Source organism: Pongo abelii, chromosome X, assembly GCF_028885655.2.
Source record: "Pongo abelii isolate AG06213 chromosome X, NHGRI_mPonAbe1-v2.0_pri, whole genome shotgun sequence".
Classification (NCBI taxonomy): Eukaryota; Metazoa; Chordata; class Mammalia; order Primates; family Hominidae; genus Pongo; species Pongo abelii.
In genome coordinates, this window is record NC_072008.2 from 142,276,572 (window position 1) to 142,290,684 (window position 14,113).

General features: G+C 40.3%; 1 protein-coding gene across 10 annotated transcripts in view; it reads left to right on the forward strand.

Moving 5' to 3' along the window:
• FHL1 (four and a half LIM domains 1) overlaps window positions 1-14,113 on the forward strand; it is a 66,549-nt gene that overhangs the window by 39,608 nt on the left and 12,828 nt on the right. The window contains 1 exon segment of one of the 10 annotated variants that reach the window (NM_001135351.1): window positions 12,208-12,295. The exons of 6 other annotated variants lie outside the window; for them this stretch is intronic. In NM_001135351.1, the coding sequence (NP_001128823.1) occupies window positions 12,235-12,295 (61 nt within the window). In that variant the 5' untranslated portion in view covers window positions 12,208-12,234. 10 annotated transcript variants of the gene reach the window in all.

Sequence of the window (14,113 nt, forward strand, 5' to 3'; positions counted from 1 at the left end):
TAGGCTGATATGAAAGAGAGGGAATTCCTATCATGGGGATTGCCAGTCTTTTCACAATGACCTGCCACTAGATTTTATAATATATGATAAATGTGTGTGTGTTTATTGTGAAAATTGTGTGAGTCTTATGAAAAATTAAGTCTACTTGAAAAATCAAAAGACATTACCTACTTGGGTACAAAGCCTGATTTATATATATATTTCTTTAATGACCATATTATATTAAAGTTTGTATAGTACTTGGACATATATTATTTAATTTCATTCCTAAAACAATTCAATAGGGAAAGCAAGACAGATATTAATATTCCCATTTCATAGATGAGGAAGAAAAAATAACTTGGCTTGTAAGCGATTCAGCAGAGTCAGAGATTGCATTTGAGATTTTTGATTCTAAGTCTAGTGTGCTTTCCTTGGGTTACAACACAATAAAGTCAAAAACATTTACTGTTATTTTCATTAATTGAAAGCTTAAAATCAATTTAAAATTCTAACAGTATAAAATTTAACAGTATAAAAATATTGTTAATTTAATTTTATGACGTTAATTTTTAAATTGATTTTTGAATTTGCTAAAAGTGTTTTAAAATCAGTATCGTGTTTCACAATTCCTGAATTAATCTCTTCTCTGTACATTTCCTGTTCCAGTATGATAATTTATATAGGCTTTAGCATTTACTTATGGTATTAAATAAGTACACAATTTGAAGGGAATTAAAATTAATTAGGTCTTGCAGTTCTTATAATACTCCTGGTTTGCCACACTGAATTGCCATGACATGGCTGGGGATCCCTGTTTTAACATCTAACAAAGATAGCTGCCAGTGTACTTAATTTTAAAACAGTCTCATCTATTAAGCTGCTTTATAAACATCAACCCCTTTTCTGAAGTCCAAAGTTAGTTTTTTAAAATGTTCACTGATAATGGAGTGGGGGTGCTGGTGACATTTCTCTTTCTTGTTTATCTGTAAAGACAGGGAGGTGCAATCTAAGTTAGGAAATCAGTGACAAATAGTCATAGAACATGGGTCACCTGGCTTCAATTAGTTATGTGACCTTTAAGAAAACAAGTGCCCATTTCAGAAAAGACTGACCTTTGAGGCTGCAGACATCAAGCTACTCCTCTACTTTAAGGAAGAAACAATGACAGGGTTAATTTAAAACTCTGATGCAGATAGAGTTGAAAAATCCATGACAGATTTATATAACGAACGTGGATGGTGTTTTGTTTTCCCAGAATGCAGTTTTAAGGTCAGACCTATGACTCAGAGCTGTGCACTTCCCTGGTGGTATGCATCAATGACATGTTGCCAGTCTAATCGTCCAGAAGGGCTTGTGCCCAGCTCAGCTTGCTCCATTATAATCCCCAGCTGAGACGCCACCTTTCATTTTTTAAAATAGATAAGATAGCATGAACATTTGAAACTCAAATACTATACGTACTTTATAACTTTTCAGCCTGAAGACTTGATGCACACTAAGTTGCCTCTTTAATTTTGAGAAGTATAATCTCCATTGCCACTAATCCATCATGGTGTGGCACTGCATGAGGATATGTTGTGTGCATTGTCAGTATCGGCGTTTTGCTGAGTTTACTGTTTTTTAGTTCATTGGCAAGGCATCGTGGGTTTTGGTGCAAAGAGCATGGATTTGGAATCAAAAGCCACTTCCTCTCTGGGTGCCTGATTAGCTGAGGGTAACCTTCACATAGCTGGCATGGGATTTCCAGATGGCATCCTCTCTGCATGAACAAAAACAATGTGCCATTTCAGTAAACTTTGGTGGGTGCTCCCTGATCCACTCCAGATCTTTTCATCTCTTTCCTTTTACTCTCTCCCTTTCCTTGTAAATCAAAACTCCCATTCCTTTAGTGCTGCTGATCTCTTTTGGGGGTTAGAAGAAAGCAGTCTGATTAAACTAACTTACTACTGTTTTTAGTTGGTTCATCCTATCTTTAAAAAATGTATATATTTCAAGGCTGGGTGCAGTGGCTCACACCTGTGCTACCCAGCACTTTGGGAGGCCGAGGCGGGTGGGTCAGGAGTTCAAGAGCAGCCTGGCCAACATGGTGGAACTCTTGTCTCTACTAAAAGTACAAAAATTAGCTGGGCATGGTGGCACGCACCTTTAGTTCCAGCTACTCAGGAGGCTGAGGCAGGAGAATCGCTTGAGCCGGGGAGGCAGAGGTTGCAGTGAGCCGAGATCGCACCATTGCACTCCAGCCTGGGCGACAGAGCGAGACTCCATCTCAAAAAAAAGAAAAAAAAATATATAGATAGATAGATAGATTTCTTACAGCATTGTTTGTGATAACAAATATTTGTCAATAAGAGACTAAGTTAATTGTGGTATAGCTTCACAATTGGATACTATGTACATGTTCAAAAAGTAGAAGTTCTTTATGTACTGACAAGGAAAATTCTCTGAATATAAATAAATAGAACTAGCAATAGGATAAATAGAAAAAGCAAGGTGCAGAGGAGTATGTATAGTATACCACTATTTGTGTTTTTTTTTTAAAAAAAAAAAAGAGGAAAAAGAAAAAATATATAGCAGCCTATCTTTTATAAGCCCAGTATCTCCAGAAGCATAAAGAAGACACTGGTATCATTGGTTATCAGTGGAGAGGGGGAAGTAGATGTCTGGGGATAGATAGGGGGAAGAATACTTTTCACTATGTATTCTTTCATACTTCTTCGAAAATACATCTCTGTAAATAAACCCATGCAAAAGAAAAAAAGAATGTTCATGGCAGTATTATTCATAGTGGCTAAAAAGTGGAAATAACCCAAATGTCCATTACCTGATGAATGGTTGAACAATATGTGGTGTATCTGTACAATGGACTATTATTCAGCCATAAAGAGAACTGAAGTACTGATGCATGCTGTAGCATGGATAAACCTTGAAAACATTATACTAAGGGAAAGAAATCCGCCACAAAAAGCTGCATATTGTGTGATGCCATTTTTATGGAAGCATTATGCTAAGTGAAAGAAATCAGCCACAGAAGGCCATATATTGTATGATTCCATTGCCAGAAGTGGCACATCCATAAAGACAGAAAGTAGGTTAGTGGTTCCCAGGGGGTGGGGGTGGGGTATGCAGAGTGGTGGCTAAGAGGTCCAGGATTTCTTTGGGGGTGATGAAAATGCAGAATCAGATGGTGGTAATGATTGATATACGTTATATACTAAAAGCTGCTGAATTGTACACTTTATAAAGGTGAATTTTATGATATATAAATTATTTTAAATTTTACTTAGAGATGGAGGTCTCACTGTGTTGCCCAGGCTAGTCTTGAACTCCTGGCCTCAAGCAATCCTTCTGCCTTGGCCTCCCAAAGCACAGGCATGTAAATTATATCTCAGTAAATAAAGTAACATAGCAAAACAACTTGAAGTCATGAACACGGAAACTTAAAGAATCACTGTGAACCTATAAAACAATGAACAACTAAAGTTTTCACCTAAGAAATGTTTTTATTCTAAAATATTTTACATATTATCTCTATAATGACAAAGGACTTCATGTTCTTTAGCTACCTTCACTCACACTTACCTGGGATTATTTCATTTTATAAGTGAAGATTATTAACCCAAATGAAGCCCTGATTGATAAAATTTTGGGTAAAATAACTAAAGAAAGAATGTATGATTATCTGGAATTGAGATGTTGTAGCTGCAGGCCTTGCCCAGGCTGTGCCAGTAGGAGAGGAGGTATGGAGCCTCAGAGAATCTTTTGGACCAGTGTGCCCTTTCTCTCCTCACAGCTCATCCCAGAGCTGTCCCTGCCTCCTTAGGCTGATATGTCCCTGTTCCCTTCCTTGTGTTCTCCTGCGGTGGGCTGAGGCACAGGGTTTAGGGAGCCTATTATGATAGGAGGAGATTAACTTTGGGGTTCTGGGATGAGATCTGTGGACCTGAAAATATAGCCTCTCCGATCCTAGTCACTAACTGTTCATGCATGGAGAGTGACAGCTAAGAGGTCTGGGGTTTCTTTTGGGTGGGGATGTGAGGTGCTCGGTCATTATGGACATACAGCAATGGTCTGTCTACACAATGGTCAGATAATAGTCTTCTTACAGTCATCCCAACTCTAGATGCTTTAGCCGGAGTTCATCGTGGGGTGGGTATGGGGGATTGACCACAACGTGTTTTTGGTCAAGAGTTGGGTAGATGGTGCATATTTTGGTTCTGCCACCCCTGGGACCTTGGGCATTGCTATGTCTCAGCACAAACAGCCTCATCTCCTGAGCTGCAGAGTCCTTTCTGTAAGTGGCTTGATGAGATAGGGTCTTTCAGATCCATGTCCTTGGCATTTATTCAGAATTAACTCACGTAATACAATGCTAATCTGCATTCTGGCTGGAGCTGCATATAGGTAGCCTCTTTTCATTGTTGGCCTTTATAGCCAACTTAAGCTCAGAGATGTGAATCAAGGGTGGCTTGCCTGATGAATTAGTGCTCATAAGGTAAACCCTTATTTGTTGTGTTGGAAAGTTTATTGACTCTAGCCAGAAAAGGTCTAATTATCCACTGGGCTAACTGGGCCCTTTCCTGGCAGGGAGGATGTAGGGAAGACCCTCTGCAGCTCAAGACTGGGCAGATGACCTAGACCTATTGGGTATTTATTTCATTAGAGGATCAATAGAGCAGAGATTTGTTCTCCCCAGGTCTCCATCATCTGTTCATAAACCCGCCTGACTCATGTTGAATCCACAGCTGTCTCCACTGGGCTGTCAAGCTGCTAGAGGCCAATTCCTCTGAGTCCCTAGGACTTTGAGTTTTGCTCTCTGCTGCCCCAGTCATTCTCAGGCCCATGGTCCTTGCAGCTGGGCTCTTGGCCAACATCCTGAGCTCTTATCTCTTTTCCACATATCCCCTGTGAATTAGTAAACTTGATAAATTCTATTTGTAGGAATCTGCTGCTTGGGTCAGCCACATTTTTAGCGTGTAGTTGAATTAATAATAATATATAGTGCTTACTGTGTGCCAGCCACTGTTCTAAATGTTACAAATATTTACTGCTTTATTTCTCACAATGACCCTCTTGCATAGGTACTATTATCATCCCCATTTTACAGATGGGCAAATTTAGTCACAGAGAAGTTAAGTGAAACTTGCCAATGTCATACAACCAGTAAGTGATAGAGGCAGGATTTGAATCTAGATATTCTGGCTTCAGTCTGTGCTCTTAGCCACTGCACTATATTCTCTTGAATCATTATAAAATAGATACACTGATACTAATCTCAGGGCAAATTTCCTACTATTTGTCTTGGAACTAACCATGTTAATTGTTCAACCAATCTCATATAAAGTTAAGCCTTAAATTTCTTTCATGGAAGCCTTCAAAAATAGTTATGGTCCAGTCTAAACCATTTTACCTGAATTTCATTGAATGCAATAGGACAATCACTCCTTGTTTCACTCTCTGTACCTTAGATAATCTGATCTTATTTATACCAGTTAGGTACATACTTCCCATGTTTGTTCTTGTTGATTATCACACTGATGGGAAATGAGCAAGAAGGGCGGGGATGTGAGGTGAATGGGGTGTGATCTTTCCACGTACGTGTCCTTTGGTGGCTTCTGCTCCTCTAGCTGCAGACTCTCCTTGTGTTCTCCTTTCTGGACTTCGTGTTCCTGTCATTCTGTTTCATGTACTTGCTGCCTGGCATGGTGAACTTGTTGTTTGACTTCAAGGGCTTTGGAATCACTCACTCTTGTTCCTTAACAAGTGTCAGCTGTTTAGGTAGAGACTCTGCTTCCACATCCAACCTAGTCCATATCTCAGCTCTGCGTCAACTACTGCTTCCAAGTTAGCCAAAGTTTATCCATAAGCTTTGTTTTTCTTTTTAGGTTTAATAGGGTTTAATTGAGCAAAGAACGATTCGCGAATCAGGCAGCCTCTCGAACCAGAGTAGGCTAAGAGACTCCAGCATAACTGTGGCTGAGATAACTTGACTGGACTCTTGCTGCTGCATGAGAGAATCTGCAAAATGTGTCATCTACACACACAACTGTCCCTTAGTCTCAGGGTCTGTGACCCAGCTTAACCTCTGTTGATGAATATAAAGTCAAGGGATAACAAACCCCATTTACCATATATAGCATTCCTAAGGTTTACATTGTCATGAGTAAAGATCCCTTGCTAATATGGTACAAGGAATAGTGCCTTCGGAGTCCAGACACTCAGCTTCTAGACCTGGAGCAGCTGTTAACTCAGGGAAGCAGGTCATCTCTCCATCTCTGGGCCTCAGCTTTTACATCTATAAAAGGAGGTGATTGGATTAGGTGGTATCTAAGGCCATTTCCAACTCTATCATGTGATCTTTATTGAAGCTGGAGACACCCTCAGACCTGGCCCACTTTATCTTCAGGTCCGCCAAGCCTCTCCAACTTGTGGAGGAGCCTATGCTCTGTCCTCACCATGCACAGGTTGACAAACAGGGAAGACAAGCTGCCATTGAGGGTGGTAATCTAATGGCAGACCACACACCAACAAGATCACTCTGGTTCTGCAGCTGAGTTTTCACAAAACAGTGCCTGTCCTGGCACAACAGAAGAGCTCCTTCCACAGAAAGTTATTCCTATTTGCTCTCTCAGATACGAATCACTGTGGGCCACCGCTCTCCTCTGTCTACCTGTGATTACTCCTGCATTGAATCTGAATCAAGACACTGCTCAGGCAGTCAAATGTTGGCCTTTGGGGAAACTTGGCAGATGGGAGCCAAGTGAGCTTTCACTTTATGTACTTTCAGTCCTCTGGAAATCTGGATTTCCCCTGCTATCAAAATAGACAATGCTATTGCCTAACAAAATATAGACTTCCTGAGTGACATCCAGGTCACGGCTTGATCTCTTTCCTCCTGCTATGTTCATGCGTCCACTTCCATGCACCATGTTAGGTTCAGATGATCTACTGACCAAACCCCAGAGAATCACTCATGAGTCTTTTCAACCTTTACCTTGAATTCTAGGGCTATCTTCTATTTGGGGTTTGAAAACACCAATGCATAATAAAGTAATGTATTAATTATAGTTTTTTGGTAAATAAAGATAGATCGTATGTTACTAGCCTTGATGTTTCACACAACGAAGCAGAGCTTATGAATTATTATGATAACATCCCTGAACAAGGCAGTCGATCTCAGTTATCAGCATTAAGAATAAAGGTATGGATGGAAGCTTATTTGATTTGCTCTTCTTTCCTGTTATGGATATTAACCAGCTGGGTAAATTATATAATAGGGTCATGGAATGTTTAGCCCTCAAGCATTTATCAGAGGCTTGAAATGTTCATAAAAGGTGGGCTTGGTGAATGCCAGGACTTAGCATGGTTGAAAGGGTGTTTTGAGTCATGGTACATGGCAACATGGAAATAAAACAGATATGTCACAAGTAGGTGGTAGAAATAAACTGAAAGATAATTTTAACATCTAAAATGTGACAAAGATTTATCCTTACCAGCTTCTCAGTTTCCTGAAACATTTATTTTCCTTTGATTTGAGATTCTGTATTTATGTTATATATTTCTTTCTAAAACATTTTCTGGTTTCTGTTTTCTTTACTTCTTTTACTTTTTTGCCACTTCTGTTTTTTGAAAAATATCATCCTAGGCATGCTCTGAAAGTCATTTGTTCGGTGCTTTCCTGGTAGTGATTTCTGGTTATAGGCCCATAAAGTATCTGTAGGATGTGGTTAGGATAGTTCCTGCCTCTTGGTAAACCTCTAGTAGTAACACAGGAAGGGCACAGACTTTGGGGACAAGAGACATTTAAAACTGTTACTTATCATGACGTTACCAATAATCAAAGGACAGGGGCCATGGCTCATGCTTCTTAATCTCTCTGTGAATATTATAAGGAAACTTCTAAGCCCTGGTCAACTGTGAAATGAACAGGTCTTCAGTTGAGTTAATTAGCATTTTCCAGGTGCTTTGCTGTTTACAGTGTCCTTTATTTCATGTATCTTATCTCATTTGTTACAGGTCTTCTTTCATACTCACCTTTTCCTTTTCTCTGAGATTCAGAGACCCTTTGGGGAGGCTGAATTTCAGGTTTGTTTTCATTAGGACCTTACATGACCAAATCCCCCCTCTTGGGGTTCCAGGGGTTCTCTTTCATTTTACTCTCTGATGGGTATGCCATGAATTGTGACATTTAAGCAGTGACTTTGCAAAATTGGACTTGTCAGTAGGAAAAAGTACTCTTCCCACCTTAAAGATTGACAGGAACATGAGATGGCTGAAGCTGTTCTGGGCCTTTTTCTGGCAAGAGTACATAGGACAAGAAATACTCCGGCGAGCTCAACATTGAATCACATCATATCATAGTGCATGACTAGTTGCCTTAATCTTGCAGTTGGACTCACTCAGGAGAAATTGTTGGCAGAGGGATTAAGTAGCCTGACAAAATTATATTGAGAAAAAAACTTGCAGTCTATTAATTTATTAGTAGTAGATATGAGGGAAAGAAGAGTCATGTAAAAAAAAAAAAACAAAAAAAAAAAACAACTGGACATGAAACCACGGATAAATCCACAAAGACTCCATTATAGTTTGTTATCAGCCTCTTGCCCCTGGCCATGACTAATGGCCAGTAATAGTCTGAATAAGTTTTTAACCATTTGGAAATTTCTTCAGGAAAAGAAAAATCTAGTAAAGGGAGAAGGGTGACCACAAGTCAAGCTGTGAATGAGGAAGTCCTGAAATGTGGGCTAAGTGGGTCACTGAATTTGCCGTGTTTGATTCTTCGGTTGCACCACTTTGAACTTCTGAAGTTTGATCCTCCCAGTGGTGTTTCTGAGGTAGAGAGGCTAGGATTAGATTGCAGTGTGAGAAATCCCACAAACGTGATTCTACTGTAATCTTACTGTTCTCTCTCACTCCTTGATAACTGGGATCCCATTAAAGGGGGTTCATTATTGACATCTCAGAAGAAGCTCACTGTGAAGTCTAAAATAAAGTGCCATTCTTCCCTACACCAGCTCTGCCTCCCATATTCCCCATTATTTTCCCAGTCACCCAGAGTCACAACCTCAGAGAGATCCTTGGCTCCTTCCCCTTCTTTCAGTTCTTGTAGCCCTGTCACAGTGTCCCTTACATCTAGTTTTTCCTTTCCATGCCCATTGCCCCTGCCTCTCATTCTTTCAGTCTTTCCTTGCATCTCAGTGGACAATTGCATTACCCTGTGCTGTCTTCCCTGCCTCCTCTCTTCTCTGAGATCTGCTCTTCTTATCACTGCTTGCATGACTGCATCTCATTCTCCCCTTGCACCAGTTGCAGAAATATCCTCCGTGTGTGGCTTTCCCTCCTCTCTAGCTTTCGGTCCCACTACCTCCTTATCTTGTGCTTCTGTCACACCCCAAACCCCCCAGCTGCATCCTGCTTCTTGAACACGTCCTGTGTTTTTCTCATACCTTAGGTGACATGGTACCATTTTCTTGGAACACTCCCTCCCCCTTGTCTGCATGCCAAAGTCTTAATCATTCTTTAGGGACCAGGTCAAATGCTGTGACATCCATCAAGTCTTTTCTGATCTCCAAACCAGATGTGATGTCTCCCTGTGATAAATCTCAGTAACACTTTATACCTTTCTTGTAATACTTGTAAGGCTCTGCCTTGCATGGTAGTCATTTGTATATTTATCTTGTTACACTTGAAAGTAAGGACTGTATTTCATTCTTTGTGGCCAGTAAAATACCTTGCACCACATAGTAGGGCATCTGTCCAATAAATGCGTGTCATATACAATAAAGCAATGGCTGGGGCGGCATTATCTACAGGTTAACCCAACAATAGGTCATAATGCATCTGCAGATAGTAGGACCATAAGGATGTATAGATAAACCCTGAAGTAAATGATTTGCAGAGGATCACATGGAAGGGAAACTTAGGGAGTTTGATACCTAGCACTCACTGAAAAAAGCGTCTTGATACTGCTAGAGTGTGAGACTAGAAGGCCTGAAATGTAACCATCATACACCAAAGAGAGTTGCTCCCAAACACCAGCCAACTCCACCAATAGTATATAAAGGTGCTTTGTAAATAGTACAGTGATTCTTAAAGATATTATTAAACATCATACTGTTAATGTGTGACAAGATTGACTAATATGCCAATGAAACCCGTGACTCCAGGTACCTCTGAAATAACCAGCAAGGGTTCCGAGCCACTGATCCAAGGCAGGACAAAGTTACCAACTATTCTTCCTAAGAAATTGTTTCTCATCATGCAAGGGGCCGTTTCTGTCTTGGTTTTGTGGAAGGTCTAATTCTGTGGCTTGAGGACATCTGCAGTAGGGCCAGATGTCAGAGCAGGTAGTGGTCATGCTTCATGAAGTTTTTAGGAGGGCAGAGTTACCTGGTTGATGGAAATGGAAATAACTGGAATAAATGCTATTGTTGCAGGCCCAGGCTCCCAGCCCATCCTGGCTGGTCATAGTTGACTAATTCATGGTGGTCAAAAAGTGATTCTCTTGTCTTTGAATTTTCTCTTGTATTTTAGGCAAAGCAGATTTGTTTTTTGATACTTTCATAAAGCTGTCCGTCCATATTCTGTTGTCGCTTTTCAAAATGATCAGAAACCTAAAGAACTACCATACTTGCCTAAAAGAAGACACTTCCTGATGCGTAGCTTGAAACAGGAATTGACTTCCTAAAGGAAAGTATTTGGCACACCAAGCCTATTGTTCACAGCGCTGCAAGAGAGGCATTTCAACATACATGGGCTCTTCCTAAAAATATACCTTGCTAAAATAAAAAATTCAGGGTTCATTAAGGTTAATCATCTAATAAAGTAAGAGAATTTCCTCTAGGTGAAAAGTTTCAGTTTATTTTAGGGGTGTGGTGTTGTTACAACTGGCTGATCTCCGCACCATAGTTTAATCAGGCTGGATAAGAAAGAGACTAGAAAGGCATGGAGCGAGAGCACAGTGTAGCTTCTCTTCTTTTCCCAGGCTTATTTTTTTCCTCTAACATGGAATAAATTTACTCGTAACAACCTGGCTTTTATTGTGTCATTTTCTAGCTAACTGGGAGTTACTGATGTCAGTTGTCTTTTAGAATAACTTTTCCTTAAACATTTGAAGATCATAAGAATTGGGGAACTCATTCATTCATTTATTCATGGAGCATTTACTGCTCACCTACTCTGTGCTATAGGAACATGAAGACAAGCAAAGCACTGCCCTGGCCCTCAACCTGGTAGGGGAGATGTGTGAATAGGGCCAAAACCAGTGACATGCACTGTTAAACAAGACAGTGGCTATAAAGGTGTCTGTACCAGCGAGAAGGTCAGCTGCTTTCCTTGAAGTTGAGTGGCCAAAACCACTTTCAGGATTGCAGGTGGGACTATGTTTTGGAGGCTTGATGGATATTTCAGTTATTTAGTTCATTCTTTCAAGGAATAGTTATTGAGAGCCTCCTGGGAGCTGGGCAGTATTCTAGGCTCTGGGGCCGCTGCAGTGAGCTCCAGTACTAAATCCCTGCCTTCATGGAGCAAAGCAGGAGATCAGACAGCAAGGAGAGAAATCAGTGCAATACCAGCAGACTCGAAGTAGGGAAAGGAACAACCATGACTCTGGGAACAGGGGACAGTGAGGAGGCCAGTGAGGTGGGAGTGAGGGAAAGGGGGCTGAGGGTAAGGCCAGAAAAGGAATGTGGAAGAAGGTCCTGGAGGGACTTGGGGGCTTTCTTTTTCTAGAACATGCTCCTAATAGCCAGCCCCCAGCCATCTGATGGCCTGTTGAGCTATTACAACATTTTAGGTTGATGTCTTCATTTTCATTCATGTTTTTCCTTTTATTGTCCCTGATGCTGAAAAACAAGAGGTTGAGTTTGTGAGACAAAATGTCTTCATTGTGTGTGTGGTAGGATAGGCATAGTCTCCCCATCTTGTTCTGTGCTGTCTGCCGTTAAGGAGGTGGGGAGATTAGGATCCCTCTCCTTTCCTGTACAGTAATCTGCTGATCTCTGGAACATACTAAGGAGGACATAGAGTGACAACATCTATAATCCCCTTAATCTCTATATTCATAGTGTCTAATCTCCTTGGGTTACACTGGTAACATAAGTCTATCTCTTAGAGTTACTTTTATCATTAACAGCACAAAAATGTATTATGTACAGGGCCAAATGCAAGCTCTTGAGGCATATAAAGTGGATTAATAAGGTTGGCTCAGCGTTAAGCTATGCCAGAGCCGAGTCCAAATTTTATTCCGGTACAGGGATGACTTTCTATGTGGCCTCTCTGGCTCTGGAGCTAATTTGGATGCTGAGTAGCCCCGCAGGTATTTATATGTAGCGTTTGGTATTTTTACTGGGTCCTATTCTTCTCCCTCGGATCACCTAAAATGGTTAAGAATTTTCTAGTGGGATTAAGGTTGTGATCTCTGGGGAGGGGTGAGACATCTGCTCTCGGTTATTTTTGTGTTAGCCGCTTCCCCTTAAATGTATGTTCACAAATGAGCCACAGCCTTATCATCTGGGGTTGAGGGAAGACTGGTCTAGGTGCTGCTCCTGAACTTGGTCTCTGAGCCATGGCTTCCCATAGGCACTCAGGTAAAAACTTCATGCTCTTTATCTTATATTGAGCACAGTTTTGTTAGGGCAGTGAATCCGTCATTTGGCTGAAAGATGGTTTTTGATGAAATGATTTTAGTCTTGTCTGAATAGTAAATAAATTATAGCTTGTCTCTGTTTTGCCTTTGCCTTTCATGCTATTTCAAAGACAAAATATTGTTCAAGTACAATGAACAGTTTGAGTGATTTATTTTAAAAAGAAGTATATAAACATGTTACCACTATATTTTTACCTTTTTCAGGACGTCTCATGAAACTGTAAGAGATTGTGTGAGGAAAGGTTTTTTTGGTTAGGAATTTTTGGCTTTCTTTTTTATAAGATACAATTCTTCATCTTGACAGTGCTTTACATCCAAGGTGTTTGGAGAAGGTAAATCGAATGTGGAGCTGGAAGGAGGAACATTTGTAACTAAGAAAGTCCATAATGACCTAGCACATCTTCCCTTTTGCTGACAGTGTTTTAAATCTTCCCGAAGTAACAGCTGTGTTCCTTTTGATATGATAAGTATGTTATTAATTGTTTTTAGCAGAAAAAGGGGCACATTTTGGACTCCCTGGTCCATGAGCATTTTCTTCTGGTTTTGTAACCTTACAATTAAGGAAGCCCTTTGGCCATCGACAAGAAATCTATGAACTAGGGGCTGAGGGGCCAAAAGCCCAGTTATTTGAAGCCAGGAGGGTGGCTGTGGCCCTGTGGCCCTCTGCCTAAGTAACGGTTCCCTTTCTTGGGGCTGGTAAAGTCAGACAGTTAGGTATAAAGAAGGCACTTCGTCCTGTCTCCCAGCTTTCAGATTAAGGGACGTCATTATCTATGTTTTTTTTTTTTTTTGAAAAATCATTTTTTAAAACTCATTGCCTGTCAATATTTAAACGATGGAAATACTTTAGGAAATTTCTCTTTTTGGGGTTTTAAATATGCTGCAATGGAATGCCCTACCTTAATGAATTAATATGTAATGTCTTCCCTGTTCCCAAGTGTTCAAAAGTTGTCTTTTTTTTTTTTTTTTTTCCGACCCTCAGGAGCTGTTTCACAAACATGGTACCAAATGCTTGAGATTGTGGTTATCAGCCAAGATACACATTCTCTGGGTGTAGGCAAACTAGTCAGCTGTGCTAGTTGTCCTGATGAACCTTAAATGCATGTTACCTGGTAGAATAACTCTCACTTTATTTACTAATTAAGTGACAGAATAGTGACAGAAAGTTTAAAAGTTTAAATAGTGACAGAAAGTTTATAGCATACCCAACCTTGGGTTTTAAATTGCACCAAATCTTACGTCGTTCTTGTGTATGTGAGTCTGGAGGCTATAATAACTGTGGCTAAATGAGACCAATTATTTATACCTTTTAGATGATTTTTGAATTCAGGAAATTGCATTTTGTATTGCATTAGGTTAATAGGTTCATGAAAGCAGAGAAGAATCAGTCCATGAGAGAGAGAAGTCCTCATAGAAAATCAGTGTTGCCCTGAAACGGGCTCAGTATGGGCAAAATAGAAGCTAGGATAATTGGATCCAAATCCATTT